The sequence below is a fragment of the Geosmithia morbida genome (assembly GCF_012550715.1).
Source record: "Geosmithia morbida isolate 1262 chromosome Unknown scaffold_7, whole genome shotgun sequence".
NCBI classification, from domain to species: domain Eukaryota; kingdom Fungi; phylum Ascomycota; class Sordariomycetes; order Hypocreales; family Bionectriaceae; genus Geosmithia; species Geosmithia morbida.
In genome coordinates, this window is record NW_023336194.1 from 640,477 (window position 1) to 661,392 (window position 20,916).

At 57.3% G+C, this 20,916-nt stretch overlaps 8 protein-coding genes across 8 annotated transcripts; 4 read left to right on the forward strand and 4 right to left on the reverse strand.

The window, feature by feature from the left end:
* Positions 1-1,349: 1,349 nt before the first annotated feature.
* GMORB2_7039 (uncharacterized protein) lies at positions 1,350-2,955 on the forward strand (the record flags this gene model as incomplete). Its single annotated transcript, XM_035469004.1, has 3 exons — positions 1,350-1,422; positions 1,516-2,825; positions 2,878-2,955. The coding sequence occupies 3 exons, from the start codon at positions 1,350-1,352 to the stop codon at positions 2,953-2,955; spliced, it is 1,461 nt and encodes a 486-aa protein (XP_035321384.1).
* A 545-nt stretch (positions 2,956-3,500) lies between these two features.
* On the reverse strand, positions 3,501-4,793 carry GMORB2_7040 (uncharacterized protein; the record flags this gene model as incomplete). Its single annotated transcript, XM_035469005.1, has 2 exons — positions 3,501-4,319; positions 4,416-4,793. 2 exons carry the CDS (start codon positions 4,791-4,793, stop codon positions 3,501-3,503), a joined length of 1,197 nt encoding a protein of 398 aa, XP_035321385.1.
* A 2,741-nt stretch (positions 4,794-7,534) lies between these two features.
* On the forward strand, positions 7,535-9,544 carry GMORB2_7041 (solute carrier family 20 (sodium-dependent phosphate transporter); the record flags this gene model as incomplete). Its single annotated transcript, XM_035469006.1, has 3 exons — positions 7,535-7,613; positions 7,716-9,170; positions 9,261-9,544. The coding sequence occupies 3 exons, from the start codon at positions 7,535-7,537 to the stop codon at positions 9,542-9,544; spliced, it is 1,818 nt and encodes a 605-aa protein (XP_035321386.1).
* Positions 9,545-10,390: 846 nt separating this feature from the next.
* On the forward strand, positions 10,391-10,674 carry GMORB2_7042 (uncharacterized protein; the record flags this gene model as incomplete). Its single annotated transcript, XM_035469007.1, has 2 exons — positions 10,391-10,531; positions 10,600-10,674. The coding sequence occupies 2 exons, from the start codon at positions 10,391-10,393 to the stop codon at positions 10,672-10,674; spliced, it is 216 nt and encodes a 71-aa protein (XP_035321387.1).
* A 403-nt stretch (positions 10,675-11,077) lies between these two features.
* Positions 11,078-12,047, reverse strand: GMORB2_7043 (RNA recognition motif; the record flags this gene model as incomplete). Its single annotated transcript, XM_035469008.1, has 2 exons — positions 11,078-11,867; positions 11,968-12,047. The coding sequence occupies 2 exons, from the start codon at positions 12,045-12,047 to the stop codon at positions 11,078-11,080; spliced, it is 870 nt and encodes a 289-aa protein (XP_035321388.1).
* Positions 12,048-12,850: 803 nt separating this feature from the next.
* On the reverse strand, positions 12,851-14,334 carry GMORB2_7044 (uncharacterized protein; the record flags this gene model as incomplete). The annotated part of the gene is made up of 2 exons (XM_035469009.1): positions 12,851-14,297; positions 14,321-14,334. 2 exons carry the CDS (start codon positions 14,332-14,334, stop codon positions 12,851-12,853), a joined length of 1,461 nt encoding a protein of 486 aa, XP_035321389.1.
* Positions 14,335-14,943: 609 nt separating this feature from the next.
* On the reverse strand, positions 14,944-16,424 carry GMORB2_7045 (uncharacterized protein; the record flags this gene model as incomplete). The annotated part of the gene is made up of 2 exons (XM_035469010.1): positions 14,944-16,276; positions 16,381-16,424. 2 exons carry the CDS (start codon positions 16,422-16,424, stop codon positions 14,944-14,946), a joined length of 1,377 nt encoding a protein of 458 aa, XP_035321390.1.
* A 3,492-nt stretch (positions 16,425-19,916) lies between these two features.
* GMORB2_7046 (uncharacterized protein) lies at positions 19,917-20,747 on the forward strand (the record flags this gene model as incomplete). The annotated part of the gene is made up of 4 exons (XM_035469011.1): positions 19,917-20,043; positions 20,148-20,199; positions 20,282-20,465; positions 20,571-20,747. The coding sequence occupies 4 exons, from the start codon at positions 19,917-19,919 to the stop codon at positions 20,745-20,747; spliced, it is 540 nt and encodes a 179-aa protein (XP_035321391.1).
* Positions 20,748-20,916: the final 169 nt, after the last annotated feature.

The window sequence follows — 20,916 nt, forward strand, 5'->3', positions numbered from 1 at the left end:
ACGGAAGCAAAGACCCGGTAACACAAGTGAGGATGATGATCCGTAGCGTCCCGGCCCGTTCCCGGGTCGAAATCCTCCTGCAACTGCTCGAGCGGCCCGCTTCTCCTCCCCGCCTAGTCGGGCACTCGTCATCACTCCGTCCTCTCTGTGGTCGTACATCGTACAAGACAATTACTGATATCACTGACGGAGAGCCACCCCATCAACATGTCAGGGCGGTAAGGAAAGGCGCAGCACATCTCCCTTCCTTACTTCCCAGCTGTGAGCGTCTTCCCCGACATGGCGTCCGATGAAGTTGACGGACTGGTCGAGAGGTCTATCGAACAGGAAAGACAGAGGCACGCGCGGTTCTTTCTGTCTGGTGCAAGATGAGGCGGGCGATCCCACATTTGTGTCATGATCTGACTGAACAGCCGGTCAAGGTCAAGCATGTGGCATCGCAACTCTGAGCGCTTCATCCCAAACTAATATGTGACTGGGACTTTTATTCGTCGTGGGTTCCTTGGATATAACCATGTACATGACGAGAGCAGGTGCGGACAGTTCATCTTATCGGCCTCGTAGAGGATCGCTTCTGAGAAGGAGTCGAGCTGCATGTAGACAGACACATTGTCTTGTACACGACTTTTTGGTGCTCGATACACTTTTCCATGATGACAATCACGCCTACAAGCTTCCGTCTACTCCGTCTGTCTGTCCGTGACAGTTTGTGATATCACCGCACCGGCTCAGCGGATAGTTTGACAAGGCAAGCTCGATCATCACTCGAGCGACGACGTGACCTACACGCAAGGTATCCCTAGACTGCAGCGGCGAGACAACCTGAGAATGCTTCGGCAGTGGAACTCTGCGGGACGATTAGGGGTTACTCTGGAGTATCGCCAGAGTACATGTACATACATGCTCGTAGACATGGAGCAGAGGTTCCGCGTGAAAAGGTGAGTCAGGCATGAGGGTTCCCAGTCGTAGCTGCCGGATTCCTCACCCACTCCTCACCCACTCCTCACCCACTCCTCACCCGCAATAGCACCTTCCAGAGAAAGCAGTGACGACAGAGCGAAGCCGGTATCGCGAGATCCGTGGGAGAAGAGAGGAATCACAAGGTTTCCTCCTCTTCCCCATTTGCGTGACCTCTGATCAACAGACTGTCCACGAGATTGGTGGGCACTGCATCGATACCTTTCACCTCAACTCGTCCTTTAGTCCACCTCGTACACCATATTTTATTCTGATGACTACACGTATTCATTCTCCTCGGCTCTTCCTTTCTCCTCCTCCTCCGAAGCGGTTGATTTCCATCCGTCGCTTCCTCAGCTTTACACCTTCCGGGGCCCGCGTTTTCAGGCACCATGAAATCCGCCGGGAGCCGGGACGACAAATCTCCAGCTAGTACCACCAAAATTACATCGGGCGAAGATTCTGGTGACCAGACACTCTAGTCGAGCTCCGTGGTCGATGTCGAGCTTGGTGGAAGGGATCAGAGCACCGCCAGAGTCGACAGGTGCCCCTTCACAGCCGAACCGGCTCCAAATCACGACGTTGCAACCCCTCGACGAGCCAGCGCCGCGTCAAATAGCCTTCTCCAGCGCGATGTCGAATCAGATACCTCACGTAGGGACACAGACGATGATACCACACCCCGGGGGTCCAGATTCCATGACACGTTCGACATGTGCGGGGGCCAGTATAGTCGGCACGCAAGCGTCCCCTCTGCCAGCGGGCGAGCAAAGGATGCCGGGTCCGGGGTGGACAGCCGGGCATCTTCGACCATCGGTGACCGAATACCACCTCTCAACGAGATGCTTCGGCCGCTGAGAGAAGATACAGACAGTCTATCGTCGAACCCCAGCATGTCTCAGCTCCATGACAGAGTGGGAACGCCAGACGTTGACGGCAGCCCCAGCCATCCAAGCTTTGGCGGTGCCAAGATAGAAGATTCCTTCCCGGAGGCGCTTCTCAATTTCTCCAACACTGCCAGCAGTTACTACATCGTCGAGGCCAAACCGGACCCGATGGGAGTCTACCTTCATCGACCCCCAGGTGGGATAGCACCGTACCAGATCGAACCGGTGTCGGTTGAATTGGCAGCATCGTCGGGGGGGCATCCTGCATACCTCGTCATGCAGGCGAGTGAAGAGATAGCAAGGACGGACGAACCGAGCAGCGTCGCCGGATGGGTCCCACGTAATCCTAACCGGACGGAGGGGTTTTCCTCGTCAGGACTCGGTACCCAACATCTAGGCAGAGAAGTCGGCAACTTGGACCCCACCAGTCACGGACGCCCTCACCGAGGGGCTGCGGATGGATTCCTGCGGATGGAGGACGGTACAAGGAACCGCGCCCATTCCGATAGCGGCCGCTTAGGGATCTCGCCAATGACCGAGAAAACGCTCCGCGGATCAGCGAGCTGCTCGTGGGCATTACTCGGGTCGCAGAGCCCCGGTGGCGACGGCCTGTCACTTGCTGTCGACTCGGAGAAGAAAAAGGCACTTGGGGATACGGTCTGCAGTAGGGACTGGGGTGATGAAGTCACATCCTTGAGAAAATACCCCCCCGCAAGATCCATCCTGCGGGAGACGTCGATATACGATCAAGGCGCCCTTGGAAAATCACCTCATCAAGCCTCCAAAGCGATCTCCTTCCCAAACCTGCGATCCGAGAACAGCGACGCGAGGCCGCGAAGCTTACACGATCAACCAGGATCTGGTGGTGAGGCCTGCGACCACAATCTCGGCCTCGGTACAGTCTGCAATCCGGGGAGTCTGTCGGTCCCCCGTACTGAACAGCCCCAGCAGGGCAGCCAGCCGTCTGCAAACGATGAGATCGTCAGCACCATTCGCAGGGCAGACGACGATGATACGATTTCACCTCAGACAGCTCCAGGAGACGCAGACACGGGTCGAGGGAGAAGACCAAGACCTTCCCTGCGAGGCCGCTGGAGCAACGTTTCGCTGAGGTCTGCCTGGAGGGGGAGGCGGATTCGCCGCAAGCCGTCTGTGAGGAACTTTGTAAGCAGGGTCCGACGAGACGTTGGCAAGATATTTCATCGGAGGAGTAATTCTTCGCCTGTTGCCTCATAGCACATGACGCATCTATTTCCTTTTCTCTGTCCTTCCTCTCTCTTTTTTCCCAGTCGTCTTCGAGAGTATCTGGGGGGGTTGGACGCGAAGCATTGAAGGTACCGTACCTATGAATACCCTAACGATCCCCTTGGCTTTGAAGCAAGGAGCTCCTACTTGTCCATACATGATACTGTATTGCGGACGAGTGGCACTGAAGGTTGTTGGAAAGGCCAGTGCAATACCAAGAATGAAGCGCCGCTCTTATTACGTGTACTACTACCTACCTAGAAAGAATCAAGGCTGTGGAGCGCCCAACGCCCGCTGTAACGACTGAGTCAAGTATAGAACAACGGGGGGGGGAGGGGACTGAATCGAGCCAATAAATCCGCGATGGCCGATGGCCTCCCCTCAGCTTTCTGTACGTGCAGGCCCGTGACATCACTGGTCCCCGCGGGTCCCTGCAGGTCTGGTGCTGGCCGCACTCTCGCCAACCTGCACCTCGCGCTCCGGCACACCGACGCCGACGGTGGACACGCTACGCGTAGCCGTGGACATCTCCCCCTCGCCAGCCCTAGAGGCCGGCTGAGCGGTTGGCGTTCCGTCCCTGGGCCCGGCGACGCTGGTTCCTCCGGACGCAGCGGCGGCGACGTTGACGCTGGCGGCCGTGCTGCTGCTCGCGCTCCTAGGGCGACGGCCACGGCTGGTGCTCCCGCGGCGCTCCTGGACGGTCCTCTCCAGCTCCCTGATGCGGCGCTTGAGGGCCTCATTCTCCTTCTTGGCGGCCTCGAGCTCGTTCCGGAACTGCACGGTCTCCTCGTAGCGGGCGGTGGCGGGCACGAGGCCGGGGCTCAGCTGGCCGCCACCGCTGGCCCCGACGTGGATATACGAGGAGGGTGGCATCCTCTGCTGCTGGGGGTAGCTGCCGCTCACGGAGGAGTCGGGGACGGAGCCGGGAGCGGGAGACTCGGCCCGGCTGCGGCGGGAGGCGGCGCTGCCCTGGCGGGACATGGGCGTCGGCTGCGCGGACCGTATCGGGTGGCGCGGGTCGGAGGCGGCGAACGCCTGGGATGTGGTGGACGAGTTGCGGCGGTGGCGGCGCGAGGTGGGGATGGTGAAGGCCGAGCCGGACAGGAGGGAGGACTCGTTGACGGCATCGTGCGTCGACGTCGTCGCCGTCGAGGTGGACGAGTGGTTCGACGCCACCGAGGCGTTGTGGGCCGCCCGCAGGAGGGAGAGATCCCGCGTCAGCCGGTTCACCTAGATGCGGATGCGGCGTCGTGTCAGTGTCAGCGTCGGAAGGGCGCTTCCGAGTAGGGGGGGGGGTCCGTGGGTGTGGCATGGCATCTCGCGTACAATTGCTTCTTGCTCCTTCTCGAGCTGGATGTGCAGTTCCGAGGCGGTGAGGGGACGCGGGTGCCGTAGAGGTCCCGGACCCGACTCGATGACTGAGTTTCCATCTCGAACCGAGGAGTGCTGGTGGTGGTGGTACGGCTGCTGATGCTGGGCTGATGTCGACGTCGTCGTCGTCGTCGCTGCCGCTGCCGCTGCTGCCGCCGTCGTGGATGACGATGAAGGTCTCGAGTTCACGGCATTCTGGTTCGACGGGAGGATATTCAGCGAAGGCGAAGACGGGCCAGACAGCGAAGGTGATGGTAGCTGCTGGGACGAGGAGTGACGACGGGTCGTGTCCAGGAGCCGTGGCGACGGGGGCACTGAGTTGAGGTCCGGCATTCTCGATGACGATGACGATGACGGTGAGGTGATTATGTATGGCGGCGGTGCAGGACGAGAGCTACTGGACAGCTGGAGTCGATTTCCACGGCAAAACAGAGAAAAAAGAGGGAAAAAAACTACACACTGCGCTGGAGAGAGAAGAGTGAGAGGATGGTGAAGAGAGGAAGAGGCAGTAGAGGAGGGGAAGAGAAGAGGGGTCCCTGGGAAATATGGTGAGACAGAACGGCCCGTCGAGGAGGTTGGTCGGTTCTTTGCACGCACGAAGTTGTCGGGGAAGGCTGCAGGGTATTTGGTATCTACCCAACAAGGGTCCTCGGCTGTTAAGCCTGGCTAACACTAACACGGCAACGGATATATTGGGTGTCTCAAGGGACATGCATGCATGTACTCCGTACCCTTGTGCAGCTTATGTGCACCCTCCCTGCACAGCCAACTCTCTTCTGGGATTTGCTGCCACGATGCAGCTATGTATGCGCGGTGGTGTCGTATCTGTGCATGTGCGATGTACTCTACTCTCCGGTACCTGCTACACAACGAGCATGACCGGTGATTATATAGTCTCCGAGCCCTAAAAGACAAAAGACAGAGAAGAAGACACTCTGCCTGGCCTTGGAGTCTCTCGCCTTGCCTACCGACGTCAAGTATAGGGTACACAAACGACTGGGAGACAATTGGATGAGCTCGCTCGAGAAAGCACCCAGCTGCGCGTTCCGACCCCGTACATCATCTCATACAGGTAGGTAACATGTAGATGATATATGTCGATAGCCTGAGGCTACAGGCTACGCGACGCATCTAGACCTTGAGGGGTTCTCATATCTGAGATGCTGGGCTAGGCTGTCTAGATCATCATCAGTTTTCCCTGCACGAGCGCACCTTTGCGCTTCCCACAATATACAAATGATACGTCTCTCCATGCCTGGAAAGCTGAGGCAAAAAAAAAAGGTACTTATCCTTCCTGAAGGATGGACCGGTAAAGATGCAGCTTCTGCTTACCAGTCGTCACGTGTGAGTCGACTGCACACGCAATAGTGCGCGGGGGACCAGCCTCTCCTTCCATGACGACGAGGCGCGTATGCAGGCCGAATTCGATGAGCATGGCTTGAAACATCCGAGAAGCTCTTTGCCTCCTTCCTCCGTCCTTCACGGCTGAGGCGCCGCCCAACGTCCGACGCCCGCCTCGCGAATGCTCGACTGGCCGCAAGACAGATCCATCCAGTATGCGTACACTGATCCAGATCCACCAGACATGAGATCGACCGAGAGAAGATGACAGTGCTATCTCTCTATCTCTCTCTCGGCGACTCGTACCATGGATCTCCAGAACGGAAAGTGAATGAGGCATTTGCATCTTCATCAACAACGTCAACCGGCAAGATCGTGAACGGGCCGAGATCCCGACGCCTCGTCTCAGTATTAGTCTACAGATTACTATGAGGCAGAGCACTCTCCCACTCTGGTGGATGTAGGGTGGGGACTTCCGTCCGGCCTCCGGGAGCGTGCCGTGGATTCTCGATCCTATTGGCCGATGATCAGCTGCACTGATGAGAGGGGAGCGGGAGGCTTGCCTCTTCTTCTCCTACGAGTTCGGTTCATGCGGGTGATTCATGGCCGCCCTCGTCAGGGTCATGATCTATGGTCTGCGTCCCCTTCGGCGTTGCCGTGTAGCACATGTGCTTGGGCAGAATGGGGCGAACATGCATAGATTGTAGATAACGACCGTGAGCCGTATATGGTATCGTGTTGCTGTCACGACGTGCGACGTAACATGGAGTTCGAAGGCTATGAGTATTGCTATCAAACAGTGATATCTCGGTACCGGCCTTGCTGTTGGCCATGGCCCCTCTCGGAGAGAACCTGCCGATACGATTGCGACGAAGCAACATATGGGCTTTGCAAACAAGGAGTAGGCGTGATGCACGTGCTTCTGCCTCGATCTGATCTCGATCTGACCGTGACACACCATCACCGGGCACTCTAGGAGAGAGTTAAAGTGAGCACGTGGGCAGAACTCTGTCCAGTAGGGAGCGTCGTGTTTTCGATATTATGCCTCGATTCAAGCGCGAGAAGAGCATGATTTATACTTGGGGCAACAAAGTAGAAAGCAGAGAAACAAAAGGGACCTCGCTCCCATTCTTGGAGGTGGCTCCCGAGATGATGTGTGCCGAAGCTTTCCGTCCCACGTGTGACATGGCAAAGGCGCAATTGGGGGCTGTATCATTGATTCATCGACACGGAAGCCAAAAGTGGCAATACCTCACGCCTCTTAGGACGTGATGCCATGCTCTCTGGTCCTCCTTCTAGACCTACACACACACACACACACACACAACGACTGTAGTCGCATCATACCAAGCAATGAAGTGGAAAGAAACATCATCATGTAAGGCACTATAGCTTCAAGGGGCTCCCCCCCCCTTTTTCTTTTCCAATTTGCTTCGTATCAGGTACAGCCCTGGTATATGGCCAACCGTGTGATCGTGACATGATATAGGCGAGGCATTGAGATTTATCAAATGGCTGGAGTATAGCCTATACATTGAGTTTAAAGGGGCGTCCCATGTCGAAAGGAAATAAATACTCACAGATGAGCGCCGTGTCAGGTCCTACGCCCTCCTCTCTCCAGTGGCTCATACCCGGCCGGCTCTTATACATCACTATCTGACAAGCCGCCTCCCTCCCTCTCCCTCTTCTCCTCGACACTCTCCTACTACGTCTGCGAAAGGAAGGTGTCAAAGATGGTTCTCACAGATTACACCTACATCTTTGCCATCGGCACCATCTTTTCTCTCCTGGAGGCCTACAATAATGGAGCCAGTACGTGGCGCGCAAACTCCCCTCGAAACACACACACACATATACATACACACATACAGCCCTCCACCCGGCTGCTTGCCCATGCTGACAACTGATCAATAGATGATGTGGCCAACTCGTGGGCAACGAGCGTTTCCTCCCGGTCCATCTCGTACCGCTGGGCCATGATCCTCGGTACCGTCTTTGAGATGATCGGCGCCATCACGGTGGGTGCCAGGACGGCCTCGACCATCAAGAACGGCATCATCCCTATCGACGCGTTCCAGGGCAACGCGGCCGTGCAGCTGCTGGCCTTTGCCTGCGCGTCCGCTGGCGCCTCGACGTGGGCCATGTGGTGCACCCGGCACTCGGCCCACGTCTCGTCCACGTATTCGCTCATCTCGTCGCTGGCCGGCGTGGGCATCGCCGCCGTCGGGGCCGGCCAGGTCCAGTGGGGCTGGAATGGCGGTCAGGGGCTGGGGGCCATCTTCGCCGGGCTCGTCGTGGCGCCAGCCTGCGCCGCCGGGTTCGGGGCCGTCATCTTCTCCACCATCCGCCTGGTCGTGCACGTGCGCAGGGACCCCGTCGCCTGGGCCGTGTGGACGTCGCCCTTCTTCTTCCTCATCTCCGGCACCGTGTGCACCCTGTCCATCGTGTACAAGGGGTCCCCACGGCTCAGCCTCGCCGACGAGCCGGTCTGGTACATCGCCTCCGTGACGCTGGGCGCCGGCTTCGGCCTGTCCGCCCTGTCGGCCGTCTTCTTCGTGCCCTGGGCCCACGCCAAGGTCGTCAAGAGGGACCAGCGCCTCCGCGTCTGGGACCTGGTCCGAGGCCCGCTCCTGTGGAGGAGGCCCGCCGCCGAGGACTCCTCCGCCGAACCCAAGGTGCCCGACTACGCCGTCGTCCAGGACGACTCCGGCTCCGTCACCGCCGCCACCACCTCCGCCACCACCGGCGCCGGCACCTCCGAGGCCAAGGATGCCACCGTCGTCAACACCCCCATCGAGGCCTCCTGCACCGCAGACCCGGAGCGCCAGCAGCCCACCCAGGACGATTACAAGGACACGGTCAGGAGGGATCGGGAACGCTTCCACGTCAAGCTGCGCCGGCGCCGCGGCGCCCTGGGCTGGGCCATGCGCACGCTCCACGAGAACGCCATGGGCGCCGGATCCGTGTACGAGAGGCACAACGTCGTCGCCCTATTCAGGCGGCTGCCCGCCATGGCAGTCGCCGCCCTCCTGTACGGAATCAGCTACGACATCCACGCTGCCCAGACCGGCATCTCAGGCACCCCCGAGGGTCGCCGTATGGAGCGTGTCTACTCGTACGCCGAGAAGTACCCCAACCCGGTCGAGCACCTGTACTCGTTCGTGCAGGTCCTGACCGCCTGCACGGCCTCGTTCGCCCACGGCGCCAACGACGTGGGAAACGCCGTCGGTCCCTGGGCCGCCATGTATGCTACCTGGTCCACCTCGAGGCCGGCCGAGGAGGAGACACCCGTGCCCATCTGGCAGCTCGTCGTCATCTCCGGCACTCTGTCTATCGGTCTCGTCACCTACGGGTACAACATCATGAAGGGTGAGTGGCTCGCTGGCAGCCCGCTTGAGATGTAACCGCCATTTTGCCCAGGAAACAAGACCGATCGCTAACATGTCTGGCCCCGACAAGTCATGGGCAACAAGATCACCTACCACTCCCCCAGTCGCGGATCGTCCATGGAGCTCGGCGCCGCCATCACCGTCCTCGTCTTCTCCCAGCACAAGCTCCCCGTCTCGACCTCCATGTGCATCACCGGTGCCACCGTTGGCGTCGGCCTGTGCAACGGTACCTTGAAGGCTGTCAACTGGCAGAGGGTCCGTCTGCTCGTCTTTTCGTGGTTCATGACCATTCCCGTTGCTGGGTTGATCGGTGCATGTCTCATGGGCGTTATGCTCAACGCTCCTCACTTTTAACCCAAGACTTGCTGTTCGCGTGGCCTCGACTTTAGGTATTACCTCTCAGTACATCTGGTCTTTGAGAGCAAAAAGTCTGCAGTCGACTCCGTCATTCTTCTGCCCTGTCCTCTCTCCTTCTTTTCATTCTACTTGATAGGAACTGTACAGATTCTTTACGAAGTGGAAGTGGATCATCGGCAGCGGCGATGAGGTCACCTCTTCCTGTTCACCTTCATGATCCGCACCGCCATTCGAAAAGCAAGGGAGAGGATATATTAATGTCAGAACCCGCAGAGTTCGCTTGATGTTGAAAGGAAAGCTGTCATCAAAGATGAATGTGGTATTGAATCGTGACATCTGCTTCAGACCCGGTTGCCTGATAGTTACTTGTAATCAGCAGGTGAGGCGATGATATCACTCGCTTCGATTTCCAAGTAATACATGTCTCCACTTAAACCGTGGCCTGGACACAACAGAACGAAGCTTTGAGCTTGCCACTTTCAAGACAAGATACTAGCCACTTCCAACCAGTACATCATTATGATTGGGAAACGCCATGTATGGATATGGTGCTAACGGTATTCGTTCTAGGATGGGAGGGGGGAGGGGGGCGGGGGCTCGCAATCGTCATGGTCACCATTAGATCATCCAGGTCGTTGATGTAATTCCGATTCGACCCTCGTTGGGGTATAACATAATAACATGTCTCATCACATCATCGTACCCTGAGATGTCATATATAAACCTCTCCTCTCGTCTCTCCTGACCTCCCCAGACCTCATCCTCTCATCATATCTCATATATAGCAGCGAGCCACACCTCGGACAGCATAGACCAACACCTCGGACAGCATAGACCAACACCATGCCCAGAGACGCCGCCGAGTCACCGCCCCCCGAGCGCCAGACTGGCGCTCAGCAGCACGATCCAACGGGTCCCGGCACCACTCGACCTGACCTCCAGGACCCGGAGGGTAAGGCCAAAGAGCTCAAGGCTGAGATCGACGTGAGTGGCTTCCCCCCATCTCCTAAAACCAGCAGAGCGAGCGGTCTATTAACTGGCTACCGTGATAGAACCTCGAATCAAACCCCAAACAGGCCATGGCCGATGAGTTGCCAAAGAAGTTTAGCAAGGGAGTCGGAAACTGAACATTACACGGGACATGGGAGTATACTACTATGAATAAAGAAATGTATCAATGGCAATTGACACTAGCACAAACTTGCGGGTAATTTGGACGAACACGGTGCGCGAATCTTGACGGAAATGCAAGTAGAGGAAGTAGACAGCTAGGCCTTGGACACACCACAACGGTGTGAGCCATCTGTATGAAAGACTCATGTGTACGGAACAATATTCAGGCCGACACATAATGTCGCTCTTCGTTTTTAAATCTTTTTTTATTTCCTCAACATGCGCCGCATGACTAGCTAAAAAGGATTCATAAACTCAAGGGAATAAGAATGATAGAAACAGGAACGGAAAAGTAAAAACTGAAGGGTCCCTCCCAGTATCTTCCATCATTATCGTCTTACCAAGTATATAATTTCTCTAAGAAGCAGCAGGCTTTTCGGTAGAAGGGTCGACAACGGGAGGAGTAGCAGCTTCTCCAGTGGTGGAAGACGGCGCACCAGTGGCGGTACCGACAGCGGCAGGGGCACCGGCGGCCGCACCGGTCGATTTCTCATCGGTACCGGTCGAGTTACCGTCCTTGTCCTTACCGAGGAACCTCCCGAGGCCCGAGGCCTTGTAGGCGCTGCCACCGTGCTCCTGCTTCTTGAGCTCAGCAAGGCGCTTGGCCTCGGCGTGGACCTCCTGGACCTGCTTCTGACTGTCCGAGTAGAACTGGACAATCTTCTTGCCGGTGGGCGTGGATGAGGCCTTCTCAAAGTACGAGCTCAGGCCGCTGAGGAGCGAGTTGGCGCGTTGCGAGATGCCGTACGACTGGTCGGTGGCCCTGGCGCGGTCCGAGGCGTGGTACTTGCTGTCGAAGCTCTGCAGGGTGCTGAGGAAGCGCTTGGAGACGCCGTGCTGGTGGTCCAGCTCGAGGGCGCGCTGGATGGCGGCATCGCCCACCACGTACCCGTGGGCCAGGTACTCGGCCAGGATGCGGGCGCGGGGCTTCTCCTCCTGCGTGATCTCGTCCGTGTCGCGGTCGGCGTTGGTGACGACCGTGTCCTCGCCGGGGCTGCCCGACGCGCTGGATACCGAGATGTGGTTGGTGCCCAGCTGGGTGTTGTTGAGGAGGAGGGCCGTCTTAGCCGCCGTCTCCTTCTCAAACGTCACGTTGGCCGACTTTGTCTCGCCCTCGGCCGTGATACTGAGGTCGGAAATCTTGCCGCTAAACGACGCAAGTTAGTCAGATGCGAGATGGGATGGCGAAGCCCACCCGAAAGGATATTTCAGCCATGTTACGCCGCAAGGGCACCAGGGAAACTTACCAGAAGCTGAAGAAGTCCTTGACCTCATCATCGCCGGTGGCGGGAGCAATGTTGGTAACGTGAACCGTAGAGTTGCTCATGTTGGCGTTTTGTGGTAGAAGCGGGGTTGGGATGCTGAGTTGAGGAGAGATGATGTGGTAACACGGCTTGTGCAGAGCGTCAGGACAGAAAGTCTCGAATTCAAATGGTACCAGACGGAAGAGAAGAGGAAGAGGAGATGATAAAGCCTCGTCTCGTCAGAAGAGGAAGAGATGCAAGGATCTTTTTAAGAGAGGGAAAAAGGTGGCAATTTCACAGTAATGACGTGGTTTTAATGCAGAAAAGGTCCCCAACCCTGGAGGTCCCAACCGGCAAGAGGCAGCCGTGGGAAGCGAGAGCGAGGGGTCGTGGCTGGCTGGCGCTTGGCTGCTGTAGCGGGGCATGAGCCGACGTCATCTGTTCTCACGCTCTTTCTTCCTCTCTCTCTTTCTGTCTATCCGTACTTTACTGATAGTTCCAGCCAAAGATGATGAATCTGCTATTACTACCCAATCGGGTAATATGAGTGTGGCGTACGTCGTAATTGTAGTGTGGGAAGGGGCCGGGGGGAGGGGGAGAGGGATTATCCATGAACAGCACAGCCACAGCCAACTTTCTCTAGGCGCACGCAAAAGCCACGATTATGCACGCAATGCCATCGAAGGTTCAAGCAGGTTCTTATCTTGGACCAAGCATGTGAAAGTCCCAAATATGATGCAATCGCCTACTATTCCGTAGAGACCTCGTTTTCTTTTCGTTGTCGGGAATTTCATTCCATCTTCATGATACTAGTAGGGACATAGAAGGTGGTGGTGGGTAAAATCATCAAGCACGCTTGACCTCTCGCGGTCGGGCAGGCTCATGGCTAGAATAACCTCCATATCGAATCGGCCCCCCTCTGCGCCTTGAACCTCGCCCACCACCGGCAAAAGGGCCACATGATGAGGACCGTCGCGGCAATGACGGCAAGGAATGCCGGGATACTGGTGATACCCCTAGCCGTCTTTCCGGGCTCCAGCGGATCCGGCAAGCCCGTATCGCGACCGAAGAAGTTGAGCAGCACCGCCGCCCCCGCCATCAGGACGAACAGGTGCACGACGTAAAACGCAAACGCCGAGCGACCCAGGTCCAGCAGCACCGTGAAATACCGCGACGTCGCCGCGCGACGGGGCACGGCCTCGAAGGCGGCGAGCAGGAGCAGGTTTCCACACATGGTGAGGGACCAGTACGCCACGTCGGGGGGGTACTTGACTACGTAGAAGAAGGACTCGACCGACGTGAGGTACGGGTTGCGCCCCGGGTGGACGACGTGCTCAGGCGTCTGGAGGCAGCCCTCGGACAGGTTACCGGTGCGGAGGACCCGGGTGAGAACGAAGATGGCCGCAAAGACGACGGACGCGGCCGCGTAACCTGCCACCAGGCACCGTCGGCTCCAGCACCGTCCCGCCGCAAGGACGCGTCCGTACAGCAGGCCCAGGATGGCGAACGAGAGCCACGCCAGCGGCGGGAACGTCGATAGCGCATACCTTTCCTCGACGACCCAGATCCACATGCGGAGGAACCACGGGCTGCCCCGAGAACCTGCGGCTGCCGTGTCGCCGTCGCAGTGCCCGCTGGTCGGGGAGAACCACACGTTCCACCAGATGGTCACGGCGCCGGCCATCACGAGCGTCGCATTATGCGCATGCCACGAGACACTCTGCGCCCACGCACTGTGCTGTCCCTCACGCCGACCGAGCAGCGGCTCGGCGGCACCTTCGTCCCCGTTCTCGTCGGCGGCAGGCCACGTTCTGAGCAGCACACTGGCGAGCTTGTCCTCCGTGATCCGCATGCCGATGCAGAGCAGCCCGGCAAGGAGGTATCCAAACCCCAGCGCCGAGAGAACCATGTTGAAGAACCACATCCGTCCGGGTGCGAGCACGACAGCCATGAGAACGGGGACCACGATTGCCAGGAGGGCCGCCCGCACGGCCAGGTAGCGAGACAGACGCGCCGCGCTCCACCCCAGACGTCCCAGGCGCGACTCACACGAGAAGACGACCCCCATGCCCATGAGGAAGGGAAACCCCGCTCCGCACAGGTGCGAGAGCGTGCGCAGCGTGTACGCTAGGGCGCGGTTCCAGCCGTGCACCACGGTGCTGTCGGCCTCCTCGCTCCCGTCCGTTGTGCTGTGCGGGTACACGCGCAGCATGACGGTGACGTGGTCGATTGCCATGAGGATCATGAGGAGTCCTCGGACGAGGTCTGGTGCTATGGCGCGTACCGAATCTTGCCGCTGCTGCTTCTGCTTTCTCGGTACTGCTGCCTCGTGGCTATTTATGTTGCTCCGACGTACCGAGCCATATCCATTGTCGCTCGCTGTCCCGTTTTGAGCCTCGGTATCGTCGGCCGTCACGGCCAACGCATTGACTGATGACGCAGCCATCTCTCTGTTTCTCTCTCTCTCTCTCTCTCTTCACCTCTCGCCTGCTTTTGATATGAGCCCTCCGGGTGGGAGGATGATGGAAAACACTGATAAGAAGTGAAGTGGAGAAGAAGGAGAGGGAGAAGAAGGGGGAGAGGAAGTGGTGCCCCGATCATCCGGTCAATCATGTGAGAGTTGAGCAATGCTTTATTCGTACCCGTCGATACTCGATTGAGCCCTGACAGTAAAAGTCCGCTGTTTAGTGCAACCTAGAGGCCAGGGGACCCAGGTCGGCGGAGACACACGTTGAGAATTTTGAAAATGAAGCCTGGAACGGTTGCCGACGAGGCGACATGCCCCACTAATTTACTTCGCGCTGGTAGGGGGATCAGATCCGAGGGTCCGATGTAATACATCTCATCATTGTACATGCTTGGCGGAACTAAAAAGCGCCTTTCTTGGTATATAATATATCTCTCATGTACTAAGTGAATCAGGACGACAAGAATGAGAAAGAAAAAAAAATAGGGCATAATGTAGGCAGGCATTGAACTCTATATCATATTAGGTTGAAAATGGTATATCCTGTCCTCCTCTATAGGAAAGCCGGGAACCACGACGGCCCCGCGCCGCTGCTGCAGCCACGCTGACCCTTGCTCCGGCGCTACTTCATGGTGCGCCAGGCTGCAGCTGACACTCGTTGCATCGTCGGTGTAGGCCCAGTCCGAGACTTGCAGACGGCACTCGGACAGAGCATCGGGAAATGGTGACGAGCTCAGAGCCGCGCACGTCCATGCTACCTGTCTCATGAGCTCTATCATGGCGGGTGCGCGGGCGCACACGGTCAGGCGGATGAAGGCAGCCTCCACCTCGACGTGTATGGCGCGGAGGCCATGGGACATAGCGGCTGCCGAGTAGCCCCCATCCCAAAGGGACATGCCACCCGTTTCCTGCTCGTGCATAGTGTGGGCCGGCGTCGTTGCCTTGGCCAGGGCCTCGCCTAGACATCCCATGAGGATGGACCCGCATCGTGGCCAGTTCCGCGCCGAGTATTCGGCTATCGTGGTAGGGTAGCACTCGTTGACAGTTCCGACGATGACGGGCAGCGACCCGATGTGTGCCGTGCTCCCTCCACAGTCCGCAATCCGCTGGCGAGGGTCGCATTCGAGGCGCAGCTGCCACACATGAAAGCCGTCAGAGGGGGGTCGGAAGGGGCGTCGCATGAGGATGTGCCATGCGGCCGAGTCTATGAGGTGCTTCTGGACGTGATGGGGGGTATATAGGACCTTCTTTATGCGTGTGATGAGCGTCTTGAATGACGTGCCGGCGACGGTCCGGCTGCATATGGTGCGGGCGATTTCGTCGGGCGAGCCGCCGGGCGAGTGCGACGGATACTCGAGAGCCCACCAGCGCATGATCAGCTGGACGGACATCTCGAGAGGGACTCCAGCTCCTGCAGACTGCGACCACGAGTTTATGCGGCGAGACAGACCAGGGCCGATGATGTCGAGGATGCATCGTGCCAGCTCGGGCCCGAGGAGAATCATGATGAGCTGGCGGATGGGCCCGCGAAACAGCAGTGATAGCTGGCGGGCATGCTGGGCATTGGAGGCGTAGTAGAAGTCCCACAGCTCGTCCCAGAACTCACGGGTGAAGTCGGCGATCAGGCCGTCGATGACGCGGTCGAGGTTGATGACGATGCGCTGGCCGGTCAGATAGTAGTGGGCGAGGAGCTGGTTGCCCAGTCTGTCCGCCACGGCAGCGGCAAATGCGGCGATGAATGCGCCGGCAATGACATGGGGAGTCTGAATCTCTAAGCTGGTCTCATTCAGCCCCGGAGAGGCAATGAGGCTGGGCAGCGGGGGCTTGACGGCACGGCTACCCCGTCTAGAGATCCGATGTCTATCAGTGACAGATTCGGAGCTCGCTGGAGGGGGCATGTCTGCTCATGGCCGGGACGGAGAAGACAGCTCGACGCCTGTAAGCAGCACTCCTCGACGGCACAACCAGCTAGGAGACTGTCCAAGAAGCCCATGCTTGATGGGGTAGATGGACAGGCAAAGAATAGCACGGAAGTATGGGGGAGAGAGAAGTGCTTGTATGCCGGTAAGATTAGACGAGGGACGAATACATGTGTTATACTAGCACTGGCGGTATGCGTACGCGCGCCATGGGCGACTAGCAGTCTAGCCATATCAAAAGAAATTTCCCCTCGTCTTAGGTATCACTCAGAATATCAGTACGCGGAAACGACACCGTGTGACAATTTGGGGGGGGGGGGGGAAGTGGCAAAAATCTGTATGGTTGCGCGTCCCCAGACCCCTCTCGGGAAGACTCGCATGGGCTGCTTCAACCGGGACAGGCAGACACCAACGGCCGGGTGGGGATGCCATCTCAGCACTGTGGACATATCGGCGTCACATGCTGAAGAAGACATCACCGAGTATTACGAGTGCTTGGCAGACAGTGTAGTGTGAGCATCATGTTGGTTGAAGCAGGTCAATCAATGAGCTGTCTTCGACCCTCGTACACTGCATTACTCGTGTCCGTGAGGGGGAGTTGAGAGGCCAACGAAACTCAGGGGCTTCGAGGGAAGGGATTCTCCGGGGAGGCGTATGCCTGCCGGCCTCGACAACGTCAAAGCACCGCGCACCATAAGCCGAGCGGTAAAGCGGTGGGCGTCACTGTCCTTGGACGGATCGCGGTGGAGGTCAGAGGACGAAGAAGGAAGAAAGAGTTACGCGTCGTCTTTGGCCTATTGGTGGGTCTAGCGTACGCGGCTCTTTCGCCTATTGTTGGCCACGGCCAATCGGCGTAGTCCTGTAGATGGAGTTGTACATTATATGAACAGATGCGAGTAAGCGGCGATAACCCATCGTCCTAGGCGGGAAGGGAGGAGCCTGTGTCGTCATATGTTTTGGGTTAATTTGAAGCTTCTTGTGACGACAATGGAGGAAACGCGAGGCAGCAGGGGAGAAGATTCCAACATGTCAAATTATCAATGCTCCTCCGTAATACCGTAATACTGGCAGGGTAGGTGCGAGTGGGACCTACCGATAGGAAGGGTCAAGGCTTGGCGAGCCGCTGTGACCACTGACCAGTGACAGGTGCCTGTTTGAAGTGAGATCCGGTCGTCTCAGCGGGTGCCTTGCAGATGAACAAGACGGATAGGGGAAGAAGAAGAAAAGGGCGAGAGAGATAGAGATGGGTGGGATGGGATGCAGGTATAAGATTCACCTCGAGCGATAATAATATATGTCCTGTAAAAAGTCTGTCGGCCCCATCTCCCAGGCTTGCGGCATCGAGCTCGGGTCAAAAAGGGGAAAGGGCGGAAAGTGGAAGGTGCTATGGATCCGGCGGCCGCCACTTCCCTAAAATGAAGTCCGGAAGAAGATGCCCCGCTCGTTGCATGTCTGTCATGTTTGTTCGTTTGAAAACTTCCATGACGACCTGCGCTCCATCAAACTCCCAGCAAATCCAACGGTGGGTTTGAAGATCGAACTCTCTGTGACGACCATTATCGTTTTCCCGCTTTCGAAGAGCGAACTCTCTGTGACGATCATCGTCGTTTTCCCGCTGTCGAGCCAAATGTTCTCCTTATGCCGTCGCCGTCACGTGGTTGAACAAGGTACAGTCACGAGACTACCGGTACCGTAGGCGGACAGACACGCCGGTTCAGACCGACAAAGCATGCTGCTGTCACCCCATTTTGTCCCGCCATAGCATGACCACGCGCCATGAGTAAAAAAAAACGGCGCGATGCACCATGGCCATGATGGACGATACTTTGATGATCTGACAGCACCCGTGGAGCTTACCTCTATCACGGGGAGGGGTATAGCTGATCGATCGATGGTCGAGTGCATTATAGTCATGTCATGGAGAGATGCAGCGCTGTCTCTGTCTTGCTGCGAGCAGCAGCTGAGGTTATCGACCGATTCGTAAAGGCATTCGCAATGGCTTGGTAGGGATCATCGGGATGGCCAGAAGAACCTCATGGGCATTTATACATTCCTATGCATTCCTCCCGTGATGCAAGATATGCAATGTGGCTCGTCGGTTCGGATGCAGTGGGAATCTGTGGGCGATTGGTACAATAATTGGAAGCGAGTCATGGGAGGAGGGGGGGCATCACCGCCCGAGACGGAGCAGCTAAGCGTAGCGTGTCCTAGCAGACTGGACATCACTATGGATATTACGAGACCATGCTGGAGGCAGATGCATCAGGTGGCAGGAAACTTTCCAGGAAGAACCAATGGCGGATGGGGGGATGGCTTGGCCTCGAGGTTTCAGCGGGACCATGTATTATGGCATGATGCGACGACAACACGAGAGGAGGAGGGAAGACAGAAGGGCCTCGATCTCGTCCCCTACGCCTATTCCCTCCTGCTCACCTGCAACCTGCAAGCCCCTCCTCGTTCTGCCTCGCACCATTCCAGCAGTCTTGACAATGGTGGTGGTCTGTCAAATGGGAGCAGAGGAGGGGAAAGCAAACCGGTTACGTCGTAGACAGGATGGCGTGTCACACTCTGGGGCTGCTCCCGCCCCTCTCCCTCTCCTCTCCGCAGAGAGTCAATCACGGTCATCCAGCATTCAACAATGTCTGCTTCCAGAGTCAGCACGATCCGGGGATAGCCATTTCTCATTTTTCGTCTTCATTCTTGAGTGACTGCTCTGACAACTCTCGCGTGCCCTCCTGCTCCATGCATCATCGCTCTTCCATCGGCGGCGGCAGAGCTGTGGAGCCCAAGGACCCCGGACCCTTTTACCCCAGACTCGGCGGGTTGCTGCGACTGCAGCGCTAAGCCCGAACGGGATGAAGCTGTTGCTCTCCCATAAGGTGAGGTGTGATCTGTATGAACTCTTGGGATGAGCGAGTGACGCAACCCCCCCCCCCACTTCCATGCTCTCTGCATTCGAAACAGAAAGGGAAGAATCAGTGGTATAGTCACGCGATGAAGACCAACCGTCCATCGTCCTACCCCGCTCTATCTCTGATGACGATGGTGACTCAGGTACATCTACCGCATGAGAGAGTGGCACCGGCCCGCGGAAGTCATGGGAAAAGATCACCTCATCCGGAGGGGCTTGCCAGCGTTTGTACTACACGGTAGCGCTGAGCATGTAGACGGAGTATCTGATAATGGGATTTACCAGTATTAATAGTAACGTCCGTGCTCCCTGGCTCGTCTATGCCCATACGAGTACATAACCTGCCCTTCTTCCCCTCCTACCTCTTCTTGCCTCTCCTTTCTCTCTCCTCTCCTCAACCCTAGTAGTACCGCACCTTTCTCCCATAGATCATAGCAAACCTGCCTTCTGTGCTCGACTTTCTCTGCGCTGTCGATATCAAGAGTGCGTTGCTTACCCATCTCTGCGACTCACAACTGCACACAAACACACACACACACACACACCCATTTCCATACATTTTCGAGACTGACGTCATCCTGATAACAGCACAGCGCACAAGACCAAAAATTCCAAACGAAGAACGCCTCTCACGTCCCAGTAACATCCCACCATCATGACGGGTGAACCGCTCACAAAGGTCGACTCCGCCGTCGAAGGTCTCTCTTCATCGCCGCCCAAAGGAAAGGGACATCGCCGACAGAGCTCCAGCGCACCTGGAGTGTGGAACATCAATGATCTCGGTGAGTCGGCTGCTCTCTCCTGGACTAGATCTCTCTCCTCCACGGAAAAAAAAAAGAAGAAAAAAATTCAGTGAACCGACAGTGGCTGACGTCCTATCCTCAAGAGGCATCCGGGATCGAGCTAGAGCTCGAGATCGAGACGCAACGGACAGGATGGTATGAAGACGAAACAGCACTTCGCATCGCCCTGGAAACTGGGGCTAGAGGACCTGTGCCTAACAGAAAATGCCATCGATAGGAAAATCAACACGAGCCCTTCCACAGTGGAGGATCAGTCGATCCTCAAGCTGCCGCTCTCCAAACCCCCCGTCAAGAAGATTGACCTACACTTCCCTCTCGGACTGGAAGTGACGGCGCGGAATATGAAGGGCGTCACCATCAAGGATGCCCTCGATGCTATCCACAAGGCATACAGGAAGAGGGTGAGTTTCTCTCTCCGGGTGTTCGCATACGCCCGTCGTGCCTGAATAGGACGCGTACTCGTTTCGAAGGGTCGGATGGCTCACTGACACGGCATCGCCTCACAGTCGGACGATGAGCTAGATGACCCCTACCTCAAGGGGTTCGAGTGGGACAAGGACGAGTCGTGGACGCGACTGATCGTCCATTGCCAGAAGCAGCCCACACCCACCTCGTTCGGCTCGTCAGCCGCCAACGGCGGCGGTGGTAAGAAGAAGAAGAAGGCAGCCAAGGCTGAGCAGTAGATTCAGCTCCTTCCTCTCCTCCCGTTACCTTGCCACCCGTAATTCCTCAGAGAGCACAATTCCTGACATATCCTTTGATCAACTTATTCCCTGATGGGGGAGTTTCGCTTCTTAATGTCCTTTTCTCGGCGGCGGCGCTGCCGGGGGGGGGGGGGGGGGGGGGGGGGGG